This window comes from Condylura cristata, unplaced genomic scaffold, assembly GCF_000260355.1.
Source record: "Condylura cristata isolate star-nosed mole 26May11 unplaced genomic scaffold, ConCri1.0 scaffold00013, whole genome shotgun sequence".
Classification (NCBI taxonomy): domain Eukaryota; kingdom Metazoa; phylum Chordata; class Mammalia; order Eulipotyphla; family Talpidae; genus Condylura; species Condylura cristata.
Genome location: NW_004567114.1, coordinates 48,976,713 through 48,999,080, shown reverse-complemented (window position 1 = coordinate 48,999,080; position 22,368 = coordinate 48,976,713). Strand labels below are relative to the sequence as shown.

The window sequence follows — 22,368 nt, the reverse complement described above, 5'->3', positions numbered from 1 at the left end:
TTCTTTGTTGATCTCTGTACTGTCTCTCTGATCTGACAATGACAGTTCAAGGTTTGATATTGTGATTCACACAGTGCTCTGTGATTGTCTACCAGGCTGTGGCTATTAGGTTGATTTGAAAACCTAACAGGCCCTTTTCTCCGGCAGATAGAGGGGTTGAGGGGGCAGGAAAAGGATGGATTTCTGAATCTTTATTAATCATCCTCAGGAGACTTCTTGATTGAGGTGAAGAAGCATTAAAATGAGCTCCTTCTCAAACTTATACAAATGAAATTTCTCTCCTATTGCACTGGCTGAAAGTCAAGTCCCACTATTCCTCTTACCAGGCTCTATAAACTTTAGAAGTTTCATCAAAAGTAAGGAGTTGGGTTCTCTTATGCAGAATTTCATTTCCTGCCTCATGGCTGATTCTATGGAAGATATTACAGACCAAAGGGTGACCAGGGACAACAGTAGACATGACTTAGGAACTCTGTCATCCTCTTCCCATTTGACTCTTATCCTAATGATAGGATTCTGTCATTAGAATGCATTATTAAAAAAACAAATAATGGGGCCCTCCCTGGTGGCACAGCAGATTAAAGCATAGCACTAACAAGCTAAAGCCACTTCAGCATAAGTTCGATCCCCTCCCTAGAGGTGAACACATGGCGTGGCAGACCTCTCCTGACCCGCCCACTGCTCCCCCCAGCAGTGTACTTAGTCAGTCGGCCTGTTCTGCTCCCCACTCTGTCTCTGGTGAATCCTCTCTCACTGTCCCTGCACCTCTGGCCTGTACCCCAGTTCTGTTTGCATACAAAAAAATAAATCTTAAAAAAAAGTAATGATTCTTAAGAAGTCACAGGTGGCCTCAAAATATAAATATTTTAACTTCAGAAATGTGGCAATTCATCTTTTTATTAACTGACACATCACAGAGAATATATTCCTAATGAAAAAAAATTTAGTGACTATGTTTGTCAGAGTTAATACCCTCCCTCCTTCACTTACTAGAGACAGGCATATAGCCTGATTTTGCTAAACCTTGATTTCCTTATATGTATAAGGTAGATGATAATATATTTATCTCAGATGATCTTGTGACAATTAAGAGACAATATATACTTAGCTGTTACCACTGGTGTGAACTATTATCATTGTAAATCTTGATCAAAAGCTTGTCTGTCATATAATTTGATTTCTTGTGGAGCAGTGCAATGTGATTGTTGAATTGTTTTCAGAATTCATTAAATCTGAGGAGTAGGTCGGGTCCTACCTACAGTTTCTGACCAATAGGGATGTGAAAATTGGTCAGGGTGACTGAAATCCAGATTTCATACATAGATGCAAATATAGGTACTTGCACTTTCCCATATATTTATTTAAGATTATAAATTAATATATACAAGCATATATATCTCCCCCCAAAGTTCAGTGTTTTAGGAGGTTTATATCATTGCTAAGACTTGAAGCAGTGTGTTTTTCTAATTGAATTTCATAACGTTTCTTCCACTTTTCTATATTTAAAAGTTAATGCCTTTAATCCACCACATACCTTCTTTCCAGCATGAATTTACCATATTCCAAGTTCACAAACTTTGTGAACACCACTAATCTTTAAAAATTCTTTTCCTGTTTAAGCAGTACTCAAAAAAAATAAATAAATAAAGCAAAGCAAAATACATGAGCATTGTGGAGGGCATAAAATGCACTTAAATTGCAAAAATTTGAAAGAAATTTTTTCTCAGTAAATTGCCGATAGAATTCATGATTTTCACTGTTTATCCGCCTGAAAAGGCAGTCCTCCATATGAAAAGTGAACTGAGGTTTCAAGAGTTACAGATGATGTGTAGCATCCTTCTTATTTTTTTTTCTTTCTCTGCTGTTTCCATTTCAGCAGGTGTAATAGAAACTAGATCTATCACAATAAAACTTTAATACAGAGTTTTGCAAAAAAGGATTACAGTGTGTAAGGTTTCCGCCTATAAACATTCACCCATAATGTATTGACTTTCCCTATTTGTTCTAACACAATAGGCACTGGGAATGAGGAGAGCATAATCCTTTATTACTTAGCAAATTATTGATGTCCACAGTAGCTCTAGTGCTGCTTTTCCTGGCTTTTCAGATTGGAACCCTGTTTTCTCTCGTTTCATTACAATTTCCATTCCTGTTCAGCTCTTTAATGGAGAATCTTGCTGATTTAATCTCAGTAACTACTGTATCCAAAAAAATAAAATAAAGGTAACATCTCATAAAATCAGCGTGGCCTGATATTATACATGAATTTTATGTATCTTGATCAAAATGACAGAGACATAAGGAAGTCCCTGAAATAAAGAAAATGCCATGTCTTCATTCAGACCTGTAATCTGTTTGTGTAATACAATGCAATACTAAATATCTAAGGACTTTTGTTAGCTATAAAGTGGGCAGAATCGTCTTAAATTCACTATGCATTATTTTGTGTCAGATACCATATTTAAATCATCACAGATATTAATGCCTTTGTATATTTATTTTCCCTGCAGTCTCTGGATGGCTTTGTATTTGCACTAAATCAAGAAGGAAAATTTTTGTACATTTCTGAAACTGTCTCCATCTACCTGGGCCTCTCACAAGTAAGTAAAACAATTTAGATTCTTGACTGCACCATGAAAGCTCCTTCAACCTCAGTGCTTTTCCATCTGTGGATACTCTGTTTAGCATGAATTATCAAATTTATTCTTTAATGGCTCTATCTGGCTCTTCTGACAAAGTCCATGAGAAAATTTTATGGCAGTTCAGAACATTCGGAATAAACCTGTGCTCAAAAACTTTAGTCCTACTCCACCCCCACCTCCACCCCCAGGATCATTATTAATTTATTGAGAACAAATGAAGTTTCTCCCTTCAGTTGTTTTGAACTTTGAAACCTCTATGCCCTGTAGGAGAGGGACACACTAATAGTTCTTCCCTTGTGTCCTATTACTGGATGTTTATGGAGGACCCTGCACTACCCTGGGAGCTGACACAATGACAGGGAGTCATTTGGAGTCAAGAAATGCTGAAAGAGACCATTAAAATGTGTTGCAGGGAGGGTTCCAGCAAGGATATATTTTGCTGCCTTTGCAAATGCTTCTGAACGCTGAAGTAAAATTTCATAAAATTAGGTAGTTTTTCATTATTTGCAGTTTCATTTCTCACACGTGTTTGTCAGAGGTTAAAAGAAAGAAGACAGAGGCAGATGGGGCCAGGGAGAAAATCCTAGCTGTTGGTTCTTGATATTCCCTTGGAACACAAAAATTTCACTTCCATCAGTGTCTGAGACACGGGCTGCATCTATAGAATGCCAGAGTATCCTGAAGAAAAGTTTGCAATTCAACCAGTTATCCAGATGTTTTCTCCATGAAAACAGTGTGCTCTGAATATCTGTGCCCATCTAGGTAGTTGGCAGAGTTTGACCCTTTTCAGGGGAAAACAAGCCTTGGTGGGAGGGATTTTGAATGTGTGATGATCTGCCAAGTTGGATAATCTACCTCTCATTCCATTGCCCCTTGGAGCTAAAGATGGAGATAAGATTTTTCTCTCTCCTCTTAAACAGGACCCACCCAGACTCATTGCTTCTGAAAGTTGGCACTGCTTTAAAGAGACATCCAGTGTGGCTGGAACTTACTGGCTGTTAGTGAGTTTGCTGGGTAATAACTAAATCAAGAAAGACATTGGGAAAAAGAGAGAGAGATTTGGCTTTTGAGGAGGATTGAGGGAGGAGGAAAAACACTGCCAAATTTTATTGTTTACTGTGGAGAATCCAAACAAGGTCTGTTAACTTGCATGTTCTTCAAGGAAGAGCTATCTGCTGTTGCAGATAGAGTGATTCTATTGTATGTGACTTTAGCAAACCAAATGAGAGAAATGGAACTACTGTTAACTCAGTATTCTTGCATCTCATTGAAATCTCTGGTTTTGTAATAGCCTTTAATAGACTTCAAGCCTTGTCTTAATCTGTTTGGGACTCGTTATCAAACATCTCCAAGTTTAAAATTGCTATGCCACCATGTTAACAGTGTATGGAACTGGAAACTCCTCTGTTTGTTGTTCTCAAATGCCCATATTCATCTGTATTATGCAGGGTATCCAACAAAGTTTAATAAGCCAGTGAAGAAGAAGGATGAATAATTAGTTTAAGCAGGTAAATGCTAATTAGGGAACTCCTGAAAAGCATCCATTATATACTAGCTCCAAACACATTTTACAGCCCTGGTTAGTGGTGTAATCCAAATTCTGTCAAGGCAACTGCATTTTCTGTAATTGAGATGTGTATGTTTGCTTTGCATAACAGATGGCTCTGTATGCTTAGACTGATAGCTAGGAAAATAATAATTGCATTATTCTGGCCAAAAGAATATTAGCTCTTGGGTTTTGGCCATTTCAGTCAGTCCGCCTGCCAGCACAGCATATGCACATATATGGATTGGATTTTCAAGGAAATTGATGCATCTGGAATAGTGTGGCCATCTGAAATATCATCTGTTCAAGAAAAATTTGGCTTTAACCCTGTGCTGGTTTCTCCTTAAAAGCAGTTTATTTCACTGCTTCTCTACTGTAACATTAAGTCTATCTTTTCCTGAAACCTGAGACAAATAGCTGAGACTTCTACAGAAAAAACAGGTGGATAGACATGGTACAGTAACTGGGAACGTGTGTGCAGTCCTCTTTTGCTTTAGCACACAATGAGTTTTAAAATACATGTCAGTAGTCAGCATCTTGACTTAACCTAAGGCCAGGGGCTGGCTGTGATGCCTATTGCCTTCAGTGGCAGATGTGTTCACTATTGCCAGAAACAATCAGCTCTGCAGGTAGAGGTTACATGGTACATGACAGAGGTCTTTATTTGGAGACATGCGACTGAAATGAGGAGGTGTCAATCACCAGAAAGTGATTTCACATATGCTAATTTTTGTATTTAACGTTCAAAATCCTTTTAGAATAGTTTTGGGTTCGCGATAAAATAATATAATAAGGGCCTCCCAAGTGGCCTAGAGGTTAAATCTCAATGTTATCACCCTGATGGCTTGAGTTTGATCCCCAGCCAGGGAGGTGACCCACATATGGTGCAGCAGACCTCATCTGTCTCACCCACTGCTCTCCTCAGCAGTGTATTTCTGTAGATCCGCCTGTCTGCTCCCCACATTGTCTTTAGTGAGTCCTCTCACCCCCCACACTCCTCTGGTCTATACCCCAGTTCTTCTATACAATAAATAAATCTTAAAATAATAATAACATAAGAGAATTATATATATATTTAATATCTGTAGAATGAGGAAGGGTATCTATGTTAAAGCAGTTAAGGTTCTAATTCCTAATCGGGTAATGGAGGTGCCTGGGACAACCCTGCCCAAATTTCTTCAGTGGCGCTTTTCAGTTGTGGGACTATGAAATGCTCTTGGGTTGCATGCAACATAAAATAAAATTTTAGACAGTGATGAGGAATTTGTAAAACTATGGACCTGCCTTTCATTTTTAAATACTTTCTTTAATTAAGACAGCATGTATAACTGTATCATCAAAGGCTTTGATCCAGTGAAATGGTTGAGGAATATTGTGAGCATGTCAGTTTGTAGAGCATATCCATGTCTGCATTTGTAAGTCTCAAGATATTCTTCCCTCAGTTTTATTTTCTTTCAACATGTAAATAAATATGGTGATTTTAAAACGGCTTATGTTCAGGAAAGAATTGAGATTCTTTTTTGGCTCATGAGAAAACTAAGTAGAGAAACTTCTGCTGAGCTCTGTCGAGAAGCATGAATATAGCAACAGCCAGAATGGATTTTCCTTTTACATTCTTTTTGAGTGTAATAGTTCTCACTGTCCAGGCAGTGTGTGTGCCAGTTATTCTCTTTAAAATATTTTCATATTGTCGTGATGATGGGAATGAAGTGAAGTATAAAGATGTCTGAACGTCCTCAGCTGTCCTTTGGACTTCACCAGAGATAGATATTTAATTTAACATATAAGATATGATTTCAGGTTGTACAAATATGCAATGTTGACTTGCTTCCCTGGTTCAAATGATTCTCGGTTACTCACCATGTGACATTATCTTATAGGAAGATCCCCAAATAATGAGATTGAGCTTGGTTTGCATGGAGATGAAATGACTTTTACAACTGGGGATAGTGTTCAGAGGCAACACTGCTCTGTAGATACAATGGAATGGGCAGAAGTGAAAATGAAGCAAGCAAGCAGAGTAGATTTCCTAACACTGAAAATGTAGGAAGGATATGAAGCCAACTTTTATAAAATCACTTCCAGTATGTAAGGGGCTCAATCACCAGAGAATCAGAAGAGACTTTTTATGACAAATAAAAAACATTTCCAGTTTGATGTGGGATTTAAAGCTTAGATAAATGTTTATTTGTTAGCTTATGATAGCTTATAGCCTCTTTCCACAAAGGAGACATATACAAAAGGAAAAATATATAAACATATACAAAAGGAAAAATAGAATAACAGTGTAAGGGAAAGGAGAGATAGAAGTAAGGTAGATCATCACATAATGGGAGAACACAATGTGAGTTTATAAGGAGGGCTACAAATGGTAACAAAATTTCAAGTCAAGTTATAAGTTTCCTGGTAGGCAAAGCAAAAAGGGAAATAGATGCAACCATTAAAAATAAGGAAGCATCACTTCTTAACAAAAATGGAGTCTTTCTGGCAATAAAATATTAAAAATCTCAAGTAAAATTTCTGTAGGGGTTAATGTATAGCTATGACGCACTGATTTTCTTCCATTGGCATCCACATTCAGAACACAGGTAACCACCCACAAAACAAATGTGAACATGCACATCGCAAACTTTATAAGCAGGCAGAGCACCCTTCCCTCCCTGAGACATTGGTGTGCCCAAGATATTTTGAGTAATGTTCTGGCATTTAACCATTGACTAGTTTGACGGTTTGTGTGCTTTTAAATCATCTTTCCCTCACCTGTACACAAATCCTGCATTTTCTTTTAAATGCTACTTAGAAAATAAGCTGTTACTGTCATCAGAAGCAGAGGACACCGTTCTCAGTGAACCGGGAGATAAAAATGGGCTCATCTTCCCAAAACATTTCCCCTGGAAAGAGATATGAGAGGCGGTGTGTCTAATGACTACCTATGACAGCAGAATGCGCTCAGGTTAATACAGTGCCCGTCTAAAATAAAGTGGGATCTGTGTCAAACATAGAAATTAACAGACTTTTCTTTGTGATTATTTAAAAATACCGTATAACCTGGCAAGCTCTCTTGGGAACCGTTCTGATCAGCAGCCCCTCCCCCAAAAGAATCCCTGCTTGCACATAATGAGTCCCTTCCCTCCCTCACTGAGTCCCTTTCCTGGTAGAACATACTTCCTTGCTGGAGTAAAGCAGCAAGGTAGCTGCAGAGAAGGTTACAAATTTGCTGTTTTTCAAGACAGCCTGCTGAAAGGGGCAGGGTGGCGGCAGACAGAAGAGCTAACAGAGGTGAAGGTGAAAAGGGTAAATGTTTGTTTTAAGTTTGGTCCTTTTTTGTTTAAGCCCTGTAGACAGATTTACCATAAACTCCTTTCCGCATCCTGTTGTTCATCTCCATATTTTAGATTTCTCTGCATTTGTTATATAGAATGGCAAATAAAATTACAGCTACAGCACACAAGTACAAGGTCAAACAAATGACAGAGCTCAGTCTATTTGTGAAGCTATTCTGAAAGGGAACCATGGTGCCAAATGTGGTTTATTTGAATAATAAAGAAGAATTAGATTCCCCTGATAACTTGGCTGAGGGCCAATAAATCACTGGAGGTTAAAGATGCTTTGCAACTGCCATGTCTTTTGCTTTTCCAAAGTGCAAGCCTCAACTCTTCCATTCTGTGTTTTTCAATGCAAATCAACTTGGGGTTAGTATGTGGTTAATACTCTCACTTCCATGATTGTAAAAGATAGATATATTTATTTCTTTAGTGAGCTGAAAAAAAGGCATTAGCTTTCCTTACAAGTTATTGCTCTTGTATGGCATCATCACTTCCTAGATAACTGGAATAGAAAGACAAAAAAAAAGTATTATTTCAACAGCGAGAGGGCTAATAATAATGGAGTCAAGTGTTAGCATTTTTTCACTTGGTGTTTTGAATTTATGCAACACTAGAATAACAGGGATTCCTGGGGTAAATAAATACACATAGCCCTACAAAGAGTCCTTTATGCCCCCCCTTTTAAAGTCTTTCAAGTAGACATGCCTTATTTTTAAAAAATAGAAAAAGTATGTCTAATTTTCTGCAGCTTGTGATGTTTTGTTGTGTTTTTTTTTTCCTAATTTCCCCAGTAAGTCTGCATTTTTCTCCTGTACTAATCATAAAAAGTTCATCACTTCTTGGTCTAACAAAGAAAAATGCCCTTTTGAATGTGGAAGCTCTGAGAGTTGAGAGACTATTGAGAAAATATAAGTATCAAAATAATTCAGAAACAGTACAAGGCACAGTGGCACATTATCAATTTACAACATTTAAATTGATAAATGCTTGGTGGTGAAGGCCTACAAGGGCACTTTGAAAAGCAAATAGCGACCTGGTGAAGAAATTGATTTTTCCCCCCCGAAAATGACTGCATGATGCATCATTTGACTGCGTGCTGTCCGAGTGCTTGACAGAGATAATCTCAGCAATCCCACGGGTGACCTTATCGTTCTCACCAGGGCAACTTTGTCTACGTTCTGACTTTGTGCATGTCAAGGTTCCTCCCGGCAGGATCCTTGGGGGAAAAAGTTCCTCTGTTCGATCCAGATATTGAACTGCTCTCTCGTCCCCCTTTTCCTTCCACCCCACCCTCCCAAATAGGCAAACACACCTCTTTATTTCATCCATAATTATGAATGAGCCAGGCAGAAGAATACAGCTCTGTGCTCTGTAGCGTGCTTGAAGCCCTTATTACATTTTAGTTCGCCTAGTTCTGGGTGATAACCTGTATTAGCAGGGATCTTTTTATCAAAAAGAGTAAAAAAATCCCCTGACACTTTCCTATAGAGCTTTCCCATCTTTAGCAAAATGAAAAAGCTAACCAGCTTCTTTTTTCCTTGTACTTGCAAGTTTTTTTTTCCCTCCCCTATAATCTTTATACCCAGAAAGCTTCAGAAAGTGTTTTAATTCACACACTTTCATTTCTAGCCATTTTGCTCCCTCCCCATCCAGTGATTCTAGTTATTTCTCTTGTAACTTTCATATTATGTAATTCTGACACAGGCCCAGCTAGCACAGCAGCCCGGACAGCCTCTGTTGCAGAGATCTGATGCAGTCTTTGAGGCTTCCTCGGGACCACTCATGTTTGGAAAATATTTTTTTTCTGCTGGAGAGGAATAATTGACTTTCTTTATGCTTAATTTTTTTTCTGTTGATATATATATGGATGTGTGTGTGTGCCTGTCTGTTTATCAGTAATCTTCCTGCCACACAGCTTGTCGTTGATAATTACAAGTCTTGATTAGCCACTTCTTGAAAGCAGCAAATACCCTGCCTGGTTTGGCACCCTGAAGCTACGGTCCTCACTGGCTTTGACGCCCTCGGTTCACCATATTCAACCCCTTTTACCTCCTTCTTTCATCCACAACATTAATTCTGAGTGAACAAGACGTGCTTCCTTGCTTTTGACAAGATTTGCTGCAGTCTCATGCGACAAAAACCCAACACTCATTCCAGATTCAGAAAGTAGGATTTATAACAGCATTTTAATTTAATGTTGGATGTCGAACATATAAAGAGATCACAGTAGTACTAGAGCTGAAAATTGATGCCTTTTTTATTAGTGTCCTCTCAGAAGTGGGTGAGACGCTGTTTGTGCAATGGAGCACAGAGCAGCACAGTCAGATGAATGAGGATATGCTATCTGCAAGGAATCATATTTCAAGCCACTGTCGGCCTCTATTGATGTGCTCAGAGTTGAAAGGTTATGCTAGTAAATGCCATCCGAATTTCCAGCATTAGAAATCGGTAGAATAATCTGTTGGCTGTCACTTTATGCCCAGCCTAAGCGCACTGCATGGGGGTATTTCACTTATTTTAACTCCAAATTAATTTCTTATTACCGGTGCGTTGCTTTCTCTCTTCATGCTTTCATCAGTCCCCAAATGGGACTGCTTTTTAACAGGCCTTCAGAGAAAACCGAAATCTCTTAAAGAAAACAAAAGAAATTTGTGTCATCATACATGAGAATTCTATTCTTCTCATTTATTCCTTTGAACTTATTTTACCAAGCACTACTGAAGCTAAAACACAAAGTCTGTATACAAAGTGGGGGAGGGAGGGTTTTCTAGTTAGGTTGTAGCACAGAATCACGAGACAATAAAAGATAGGCTCGCCATTTTCACTTGTATAATTTGAAGCACTTTTTTACTGCTTCTTAATTTCTGGAGCTAATATGATAAAAAAAATAGGAAATGGAATATCTTCATTTTATAGCATCAAGAAATCTAGAGGCAGGAAAAAATAATTTATGAGGAGCTAACCTGTTTTATTTGTGTGGCTAGAGTGATCGTTTCATATTTAGTTTTAAAGTAGAGCACTGAGCAGAAGTAAGATGGAGAAGAAAATTTAGTCATCATTCCAAGTCTGTAATTTATTCATTTTTAAATAATGAAACGGTGTTTTTCTGAATTAACCCATGTATTATTCATGCAGGCATTGGCAATGTAATGTCCCCGGTTTTCTGGAAAGCAATGTACATTTCTTTGCCTGACAAGCAGTATTTTCTATATGGTATTAATTTAATGGCTTATTTTATTATGCAAAGTTCGAAAGTAAAGATAATTTCTATAACGTGGTTCTTATATAGGCAATATATGCAAAATAATACCTCAACACCTAAACCAGTGCTCCTTCCTCAGTTAGCCAGGACCCTATGAGAGTGATGAGGGAATACAAAGTGCTCATATGAAGAATAAGAAATAACTTGACCTCCTGGGAAGGAGGTCATAAAATCGTTAAATTCATGTGAAATCCAAATTTCATTTCTACAACACACACATTCAATCTATATTGGGTTTTAGCTTTTACATTAGAAGACATGGTTCTCATGACAGGAGTAACATGGCAACAATTTCAGTGATAATTTCTGTTGGAATATAATAAGGAAATTGACTTTAGGTTTTTGCATAAGTTCTAGAACTAGACGGATAACCTGAAAATCGATGATAGTTTTAGACAACAAATGCCCGTGGCTTTTTATCCTTATTCCTTCTGCGCCTGTTGGATGACTGTCCAAGGATGTAATCTCTTTTTGCTAAATAGCCATTTTTAAAGTAGCTGATAGCAATTATTCCTATGACTCACAGCATCTTGATGTATTTTTGTTAAATATATCTGTCAAATATATTTGTCCGTTCACACATCTCTGGATTTACACAAATGTATAAAACTGCCCTCTTTATGATTTGTTTTTGTGCCTACTGCTTTTGTGTATACTGCTATAGTTTCCAAAACGATTCAGTGAAACAGCTGATCAGGTTCTCCTTCAGCTCTGACCCCTCCCTTTGAAACTCCTATACCTGCAGATTTACCACATTCAATAATAGGACAAAAACTTCCTCTGATGTTGTTCATTTTTAATGTGCTGGCAGATTAAATCTATTACTTTTCAATAACTGTGCCAACTTTTTGAGAGGAAAAGAATGTGCAGAAAGTTCTGGAGCAGGAAAAAAAAAGGTCTTGAGGTTAGATGCTTTCAGGGCAAGTTGAGCCATTTGGCAGAGTTGAAGAGAGCGTTGTATACTATGTGGGGCTTGGTGGGTGGTGGTAGGAGAAGGTAACATAGTGCTAGCTGGGTAAGGAATCATAGATCCCATTTCTCTTCTAGGTTTTGCAAAACAAATTTCATATCAAACAGCCTCCCTTTCCACCTCTCTCCCCAATAGCAGCATTGTTATAGAAAGAACCACAGGCAATCTCTTTCAGTCCTGTTTTGCCAAGGGAACAAAAGAAAAGTGTCTCTTGATTAGGAAAGAGCTAAAGCTTTAAGGAGCTTACAGACAGGGATGGTTTCACAAACCTGTGAATCTCTGAGTTTTACCATCATTCCATAGTCTACCTGGTTTTTGTTTGTTGTACCTGCTTTTTTTCCAATTAACTTTCATTTATATTTTTTTCTTTTTCTTTCTTTTTTTTTTTTTGAGGTAACATTGGTTTGCAGTACTGTACATGATTCAGAGAAATAGTTCACACCTCACCCATAATCTTCCACCACAGTTTCTTGTGGCCCTTCCCCATTTTTTCACTCCATAATCAGTTTTTCCTGCCCAATAGATGTTTGTTCCTACTGGACTTTCTTAAATACTTAGATTTGCTTAATCCATGTCCCTAGTTCTTAAATCTGGTAATTCTAGGAGCTTACAAGATACTCACATAAAACCTATATGTATGAGAGACACTGAGAAATGTTTCCAGAAAACAGAAAAGGTAGTATGAACTATGATCCGGTTCTTTCCCATGAAATGTACAGACTTGCTTTGTTTTAAGAAATGTTGAGGCTAGCAAAATTGCAAAATGACTAAATAAGGATCATCAGTGTTACAAAGTGTTCCTTTAACTAGTGAGTTCCTTTATTCCTGTCTTGCTTTCAAATACCTATACAGAGAATCATTATCTACTTGACAATGTTAAATAGGAAGGGTGAAGAAAAAAGGAGAGAGGCACAAACATAGTATTCTGAGGAATTCTATTTTAAGATCTAGCAGAAATGACTTGGTGACCTATGGCAGACAACTTTTTAACACAGGTGCTCAGCATCTCCGGAGCCGGGGTCACCAAGTGTAAACAGAATGCTGCAGCAACCCGCTCATTCAAATGTGGCAATTATGGTCAAACTGTTCACTTTCGTTGTCCAAGATCCCTTCAAACTGCCATGCAGCCAGCCGAGGTTTGACTTGCTTGTGGTGACCCATCTACATATTTTTCTAAATTACAAAAGCTTGCAAATCCCTCAGGACAGAAGAGGCAAAACCAGAGCTGGTAAGACTGTGGGGACCAATTCCCTGAAATTAGAAAATAGGAAAAAAAAAATCTTTTTCCAGTTCATTAATTAAAATTGACATTGCAAGGTTTGCAAAGACCAAGAAAGGACCATGCCATTTCACTACATTTCAAACCCTTTTCACTTGAGCAGACAAGTAAATCATGCAATTACGGGGACTCATTCAGCTCTTTAGTAAAAACACAGGCCTGCAACCTTGGGTATAACATACATTGAAATTAGAAGAGTTGAACTGAAGATATTTCTAAATTGTCACAACTGCTCCATGACACTGGGTGATATGTTTATCCATTCATTATCACGAGAACACCTGGGGCGGTGCTCAGGAAATCAGATAGTGCCTTTTAAAATAATTATAAAAGAAGCATAGATGAGCAAGCTGAGGGGAAAATAGACAATCCTGAATCACGATGTTACTAATTTTGATCTGTTTAGGGGCATCAGCTTCCAAGTCACAACAGTGTAATAACTGACTGAAACTGTCAGCAGCACTGAAGAGAGAGCATGCCAACTAGGACTATTTCTAAAAAGCAAATGTTTTCCTGGAGATGAAATGAAGCATTCATTTTCTGTTTATAAAAATAAGATACTCCGTTGGTGGTTCTTTCTATTGTCTGTGTCTGGCTTGACTGTTTCTCTATCAGACTTGCAGTCTGAGGGGAAGCAGGAGAAAACTCTCTGGTCTGGGATCCAGGAGAGCTGGTTCTGGTGTTGCTTCTGCTACCAATCAGGCAAGTGACCTTCTAAAAGCCCAGATCTTAATTTTTCTTCACCGTGAAATGAAGGGGCAATTTCTCGGGCTGCTTCTTCTTTAAAATGTGCGCTCTCTGAAATTCATTCAACACTGGACGTTTTATTGTAAGCACAAGAGTAGGGTGGGGGAGGGGTGCCCGGGAGATGTAGGCTATTTTATTTTTAACCTTCAAAGGAATTTAGTTGAGCAGATGCTACCCTGAACTAGTCAGAGTAGAAAAGAAATGATATGGCTTTTAAAGGGCACATCTAGCATATCTACTGGGGTAAAGTAATTCTGGCAATGCTTCAAAGGATATAACTTTTGATGGTAAAGTAGGTAGGCTATGGAATGAAATCACATATGGCAGGCTGTCAAAGTCTCCTACACTTTCAGTACATTTATATAAGTGCAAATGGAAGCTGCTTAGATGGAGTCCCTAGCAATTTCCTGCAAAGACTGCTTTCAGATTATCTGATATTATTTGACTAAATTATCTCTGTGGAAGCTGAGGACAACTTTTATGATCAAATATTTTGAAATTAGTTTTCCTCGTTGGCAGATTATCTGAAATATGAATTGCTCTCGTTTGAGCACTTGAAATTGAAAGGCTTTGGTAATAGCAATTATATAAAAACAAGGGTACTGAAGTGCTGTATATCATGCTGAAAGGGATATGTTTATAGGTCAGCGATGTCAATAACTATAGTTCTTCCGGATCCCTCGTCGTTACCCTTTCGTTCTGAGCTAATGCAAAGGACAGACTGACTTTCTTCTTAACAAGGGTATTCTGCTTTTGAGAATAAATACTGATTTTATTGACACTAGACATTTGAACATAGTCAATACATGTTTATTACATTTCCCAAACTTTTCATGGGGTGTTTGAGGATCAGAAAGGGAGAAATATACAGAGTGTATGAAATTTTAAATAATTCTGTGTAACATTATCTGCATGATTAACTTGTACATTCCACGTACCTATCACTCTCTAGAACTTTTCTGTTCACATGTCCAGCCTCTTGTGATGAATGATAATTACAACTAACATTTATTAAGCCCTTACTATATAGACCAGGCCTTGTGCTACCACTTTGCTGACATCACAGTTCATAATCTCATCACTAGATATAATTCTAATCCATTTTACAGATGAGAAAACTGAGATTTAGAGAGATTAAACAGTTTGCCGAAAGTCTTACAACCAAGAAGTGGCAGAAGGAATATTCAAATGTAGTGCACTATACTTTGAAGTCATTGTCAACTGTTACTGCTAGCTGCATCTGAAAAATTTTAGAAATTTAATGAATAGAATTATTCAACATTTATAGGTTAAGAGGTAAGGCTTAATGCAAATAAGCAGCCTGCTCAAAACCATAAAATAATTAGCCTCACAAGGCCAATGTATGTAAATGAACTTTCAAAATCATGGGCAAAATTACATAGATATGTTTGAAAATTCTGATATTCAGCATTGCTAGAACTATTCCAAGAAACAATAGCAGGTCCCAGGAATCAAAATAAGGATCCAAACTCAGGGTTTCCATGATATTCTCTACACATTTAGTAGGCATCTGTGCATCTTCCAGCATTCAGCAAACATGAAGCAACCCAGATGTACCAAAAACTGTTCTAGAAATGGAGGCTATTAATAACTAAAGCTTGCTTCTGTCCTTGGGGGCCCGGGATCTTCAGGTTTCCATCAACATGGCAGCCCAGTTGCAGTGACTTATGCAGAGGAGATCTCAAATATTTTAATGATTAATGAATGTCACATGTTACATTAGAGATGCACTATAAACCATGAAATCAGAGAATGTGAGTGACTAACTCTGCCTAGAGAAGTCTGCCAAGGACTTACTGAAGAAATGACACTTAAGTCAGCACTTGAAGGACATTTTTCCACATGGAAAGTGGGAGGTGCTATTCCAGGCAAAGGAAGGTATATTTGCAAAGTCATTTCTTATGGCAAGAGACCAGTCTAGAAAGTTAGAGCTGAGCCAAGTTGGAAAGTGTGTCAAAGGAAGCAAAGGAAATTGGACTTTCGCCTTTAGACCCTAGAGAACCATGAAATGTTTTAAAGTATTACATCTGTGTTCCAGGAAAAAAAGTATTATGGCAAAAAGTTATCAAAAGATAGACAGTGTCATCTGACTAAATGAGTGGTAAATAGCCCAAGAAAAGAGAAAAAAGAATTCAATTTTAAAGTACACTGGTGGATATTAGGAAGTCTTTTTCAAATAAATCAGTGCGTTGATGACCAATCAAATGCGTTGGGAAACAAAGAATGAATGCAGTTAAAACACTTTACTTCTGACTTAAATGTGTTATTTGAGAAATGTATGAGGCATTTGTTGAATAAATAACCTTCAAAGCTTTAGAAAGAGGTTGTGTTCAAAGTTACAGGTTGGGGAATGGTACACATATGGATTATACCTGGATCCAAAGGAGTAAAATGAAATTACCAAGGGTAATTTGTGGTTCAAGAAGGAGAATTACTGAACAGGCAACCCTGAGAAGAATCCAGTGTACTGGCAGGCAGAAGAACAGAAGATGAAGCACTGAATGTCAGAAAGAAACCTGAAGAACAACTTCAAGAATAATCATGATGATCATCATTAAGAAAGCCAAAGAAAAAGATTTTTCAGAAAGGATATAATCAAGTATCACAAAGTCATAGCTTTATGAAGACTGGAAAAAGCCATTGCACCCCCAGTTTGGAGATTGCCTATAGTTTTTGTATCAGTGGCTGTAGTGAAGGCTGAAGCCAAATTAAGTGAGTTACCATGCAAGTGACATAAATGTTTTCGGTGAGTGTTGATCTCTCTTCCAAGTAGTTTCAGGGCAAAGTAGTTTGAAGAAGATGAAAAGTCTGGTGCATCAATCTTATTTTTAAGCTAACATGTCTTTAGAATTTATTTGAGAAGTTGGACATGTCACTAAATTAAAGATTCCAATATATGTGGGTATTGGAATCTTTGGACGCAGCTCTCAAAAGGATAAGCTAGCAGGGTGAAGGGCATGACTCTGGGAGTTGACTAGGGCATTTCCTGTTCTTCACTGGAGAGAATTTGGAGACTGGAGTTTGGCTATGGGAGTGGAGAAGAAGAGACCAATTTTGATTCCATCATACCTCTCACTTGGTAAAGATGAGACCAGAAGACAATGAAGTTTCTTTTGTTGGGATTGATCAGTCTTGTTCGTCCACACAAGGAGATAAAAATACCTGTGAAACATGAGAAAGAGCTAAACAGGAAAGGTCAGTTACGGGCTAAAATCACATTACTTCTCTCTTCCGCCAAACCTGATGGAGTTACTGCCTGTGTTTTAAAATGCTAGAACATTCTAAGGGGAATAATTGAGTGCCAATACCTCATGCAATTAGTTAGCACCATCTAGTGCAGCTTGTTAGCCATCAGAATGGAGTTTGCTCCCTGTGCTCTTTGGAGCATTAAAAATTGACTGGGTCCTCTGGGAGTGTCACAATCCAAGATTCAGGCATTACTTGAATTTCTATACCTATCAACAGCTGATAGTCAGCACAGAAATAGAAAAAATATTTCCTATACTTTTAACTTTCAAATCCTCTTTGCTTCCTTTTCTGCTCTCCTTTAATCGCAAAAGCACCCCTTATGGTGGCTAATTTTGCAAGTCTTTTTTTGAATTTGTACATTTTCCAATTGCCCTCAATATTCTATCTGATTAGTACTTCTCCCACACCCTTTTCTGCTTATCTGTATCTCTGTACAAATAGTACACAATTCGTAAAATGAATGTTTTTCTGGTGCTCCTTGTCTAACAATATTACAATCCCACTGTAAGCTCTTGTAAGGGAAGTAATTTATGTGTTTTGCTGTTTGGATTTTATGTTGTGGTGAAAATTTAAAAAGCCCTTAGACTGTAAAATCTGTTTCTAATTGTTCTCTTTAGTATCAGCTTAATAACTGAAACTTGATTTAGACCAACCATAGTGATAATTTGGGTCCTGTCCAAGTAGGTAACATAGAAACTACAAATTCAAGATCTTGCTGTTGTAACGCAACACTGTTTTGTTGTTGTTGTTGTTGTTGTTGTACTTGTTGGTTTCTTTCCTTCTTGAAAAAAGGAGATATGGAGAAGGAGTGAGAGAGGGAGGAAGCTCAGAAAGAATAAATGTTTTTAGCCCCTGTTTTCATCTTGCAACTCACTTCTGCCATTGGGTTGCTGAGTTCAAACCTGTGGCAAACTGGCATTTTACAAATATTTAAATGGAATGTGTAAAGTAAGCCATGATATATGCTGCCTTGCAAAGTGGGCCTATTAAATGAAACAAATGCCATCCGTGTCTGTTTCCAGCTGAGGTTATAATGTGTGGGATGGTGGTGAGAGCCAGATTCCCTTTGCGTTCGGTGTCATAAACCACACAGTTTATAGTACCATATGAATTTGTAGAGTTGATTGTTTTATTATATTTGAGTGTAAATTTTTCATCCCTTTCAGTTCCACCACCATTCTCAGAGAATACAGGTTTTGTGCTGATACGATGTTTCCTAGCTCCAGGCGTGGCCTACCCCTACTACTGACTGTAATTTACTTTTTGGTGTCTGTCGCCTTGAGCTTGCCTTCTGACTAGCTTGTTGAATGATGTGCTAATCCATTATATTTTTCAGACAAGTGTATCGACCAGTATAAACAGACTGGAGGGCACAAACCTAAATGAAAGCTATACTTCCCTGAATCATTTAAAAAGCTCCTGCTTGGTGGCAGTGCAAAATAACTTGGCCGTGTACATTAAGTAAAGGAGGGGGAGATCTCAATAAATAAAACAAAAAATTGAAATATCCCTGCCTTCAGGAGCTTAGTCCAGCTTTCAAACGTTCACCTTCTTCACCTCTATTTTTTTTTTAACCATGATGATCAGAAAGGGTCACTTGAAAATAACCTTTTCTAACACAAATCTAGAGTGGGGTGCGTCATTTAGCACCCCCTGCCTTTGTGTGACAGCCTCACTTGTCTGTCACATGCATTATTACATTTTTACAAATAAAGGGTGAAAACACTCAGGAGTTTTAGCAGAGGAGCTAAGCCGTAGATTGGCCCCTTCTGAGTGATTCCTTTAGTAAGAGATGTGGGGGTGGGAAATGATGTTTCAGATTAATATCTCTTAAGAAAAAAGGTATCAGCTGAACCTAACTCTTCAGTTTGTGAAATCAAAGCCATGAGGTCAAGATTCCCCTTTTACAATGTTAGTCAAGATACCAAGATAAGGTAACTGCTGAAACTTTTGGTCTGTACATTCAAGATTTAAGTTGGCACCAGGTAACAGGGTAGAAATGGTGTTTACCAACTAAAATTACAGCACAGCCAAACAGAAGTAGTTCCCTGGTGATGAACAGGGACTCACTTAATATTTTTTTCAGGGCACTTTTGATGCCTGTTACTATTATAAATATTTACACTGGGAGTTCCTCATATCTCTTCAGATTACCAATATAAAAATATAAACTCATTATTTCCAAATCTCTTGCTCTGTTTCTTGAGGCTTGTTAGATATTATATGCACATTTCATGTCTGTCTACTCCTTAATGGCCCCATATAGATCATCATAGACCCTTCTGTTCACAGAAGAATAAGGAATTTCTACCACATGTGCCTGTATCTTTTGTTATTTCATTACAGTAACTTTTTTTACATTGTCTTTATTGTTACTGAAATACCATTATTTATACCTTTGCCACTGTTCCAACAGTAGACAATCCCCCTCCCTATCAAGTATGGCCACCATATCCCTTCCACCATTAAAGTACCCATAGTTCTCTACCATAATATCTTTCACTCTCTCCCTGATCACCAGTTTTCACCCTTCTCCCTCCCTTTCCCCCTCTGAAGATCAAAGGTCTATGGTCAACTTTCAAGGGTCGATTTTCAAATTTGTATTTGTCTGGCCCTCCATTTGGTTTTTCTACATTCAACATATAAATTATACCATCCAGTATTTATCTTTCTCCTTTAGGTTTATATCATTTAGTAGAAGTCCTTCCAGCTCCATCCATGTTGCTATAACTGGCAGGAGTTTATTCTTTTTTGATAGCTGAGTAGTATTTCATTGTGTATATATACCACATCTTAATCTACTCATATGTTTTGGCACTTAGGTTGTTTCTATATTTTGGTATTGTAAATAGTTTTTACGATAAACATGGGAGTTCAAGTTTCCTTAAAAATTAGTGTCTCTGCATTTGGGGAGTAAATATTTACGAGTAGAATTGCTGGATTTTATGGTACATTCATTGTAAGTCTTTTGAGAATTCTCTATACTGCTGTGTATTGGGACTGAACAGGTCTACATTCCCACAAACTATGTATTAGGATTTCCTTTCTCCACATTCTGGTCTTTTTGGTATGGGCCATTCTCACTGGTATGAGATGGTACCTTATGGTTTTGATTTGTATTTTGCTGATGATAAGTGATGATGAACATCTTGTAAGGCTAACTATGAGAATTTTATACTCATATGAAAAATGTAGAGACTTAAATTTCAAATCCCAGAGTCTGTGAGTGCTCAACTGGGACTCTGTCTCTTGGCTCCATTACTCATATCCTCTTCCTTGCTTGTCAGAGATATTTACCCAACTTCAAGACTTCAGTTCTCTTGCTTGGGAAGGGACAGGTAAACTGAGATGGTAAGCTATATGCCCGTTATTCCGCCATAGTATATATCCCACCCCCAAATGGCTTTACATTTTGTAGTAGACATAGAGAAACATTTTTGGACAAGAATATTTGTAAAGATCCAGAACTGCAATCCTAAGACAGCTTAAAAATCCAAGCCTGCACAAGCACAGACCTGGACAAGAAAAATTTGCAAATATATCCTTTCCCCAATTCCCAAGACACATAAAAGTATCCATTGTGGCTACACAAAATTCTTCTCTAATCTCTGGTGTAGTTCTACAGTTTTGTGCCAACTTTATACATACCACATGGAGTTTCAAATTCACTTCTGGGCCTTCGCAAGCCTGTTGGGCCAGCATGTACTTATCCTTCAGAAAATTACTGCCCACAGCTCTTTTTGCTATCTTGAAAGTTCTTGAAACTCAATCTTCCTTTGCCTCTTTTCCAAGTCAGATGTCAGATATACTTCAGGAGCCATCCTCTGCTGCTTCAGGGTTTGACCAGTAGGGCCAATATAATCTATGCTATATTTTTTAAAAGAATCCTTAAAGGCTGGTTTATCATGGGCATTAAACAACTATTTATTGATGGATTGAATAAATGAATGTCTTCCAACTCCAGTTCAATATTTTGCTCATATGAGTGACCCTGAAATACAGGGCTATCTAGTCTAACAGTCAATTCTGAACTTTGTGTCAATCTTTCACATTAACAGAGCTCAGGGAGGCATGCCGAGGATAGGCTGAAGTTTAGGAAAACTGGTTTTACTTGCCCAGTTTTCTCATGGTCTGTTGAAATCAAAGAGAAAACAGGGTTATCTTTTCTTGCAGAACAACACATTAAAGTAATGAAGGGAGATCCAGCACCATCAACATCTCCATAGCAGGAAGTGGGGATGAACTTACATTTATCGAGAACAGACTAGCTTAAGTGTCAGCTTTAACAGCAGCAGCAAGTTATATCTGTTTGAATAAATGGTATGTGCCAGAAACTAAATGAAAACCCCCATAGCTAATTTCTTAGTTAATCTTCCTAATAACCCTATAAGGTAGGTTCAACCAACAATAAGTTTATGGGGTCGACCTGCTATTATCCTCACTTTTTCCAAAGCAACCAAAACCAGCTAGAAGGAGAGCACTAACCTCTCTAGTGCAAAAATAGAGATTTGGGGCAGGCTTTTAGGGAAAATGAATTGTAGGCTGTGTCTCAAATATAAGTCCTCTTCTCACATAGCTCTGTAATTCATACCCCTTACCAAAACAAACAAATAAAAGCAGAAACAAATCTTTCCTAGGGTTCAAATAATAAACCTTACAATCAAAGGAAAGTCAGCTTTTATTGGATGATTTGGGCTGGGCTCTTGAATGATCTACAGGATCACATTATGTGACTTGACAGATTTCATATCTCAGTTCCTTAGTATTTTCACCTGTAAAACAAGAATAATTATTCAGGCTCTCTATATATTATAATGAGAGATGATAAAGATTGATGAAATATGGATGCATAGAATGAAAGATTCAGAATAAATGCACTCCCAAGTTCATAGATCTGCTATTACTAATAATGGAATTGTACTACTCAGAAATAGTTTCCCTATTCTCTTGTGCATTTAATTATGAGTCATCTTTTTTCCACTCCTTCAACCAATATGTATTAGACATCTACTCAATAATACGGTGAGGAATAAAAAGATGAGGAAGTTAGCCTCAATCTAGAAGTATCAAAAAATGCAATGAAATATTTTCCTTGAACTTTTTTGAAAGCTGCTGTAGTTGAAAGTAAAGCTCTTACATCTACATGAAGCCAAACATCAAGGAAAAATTGAAAAGTTCAAGCAGTAATACAAATGTTTCCAAACATCTGGATGTTTGCTATCCTGGAGATTTGCCTTATGGGTCTCCTATAAATTTCTTCCATTTTTGTTTCAGGCTTCCATAATTAATTTGAAGTTCTACTCTTGTGGACCAACCATTTTACTAA

General features: G+C 37.7%; 1 protein-coding gene across 1 annotated transcript in view; it reads left to right on the top strand.

The window, feature by feature from the left end:
* Positions 1 to 22,368, top strand: part of NPAS3 (neuronal PAS domain protein 3) — an 821,118-nt gene that overhangs the window by 593,227 nt on the left and 205,523 nt on the right. The window contains exon 5 of the mRNA XM_012724628.1: positions 2,511 to 2,600. Coding sequence (XP_012580082.1) covers positions 2,511 to 2,600 — 90 coding nt within the window. The remainder of the gene's footprint in view (positions 1 to 2,510; positions 2,601 to 22,368) is intronic.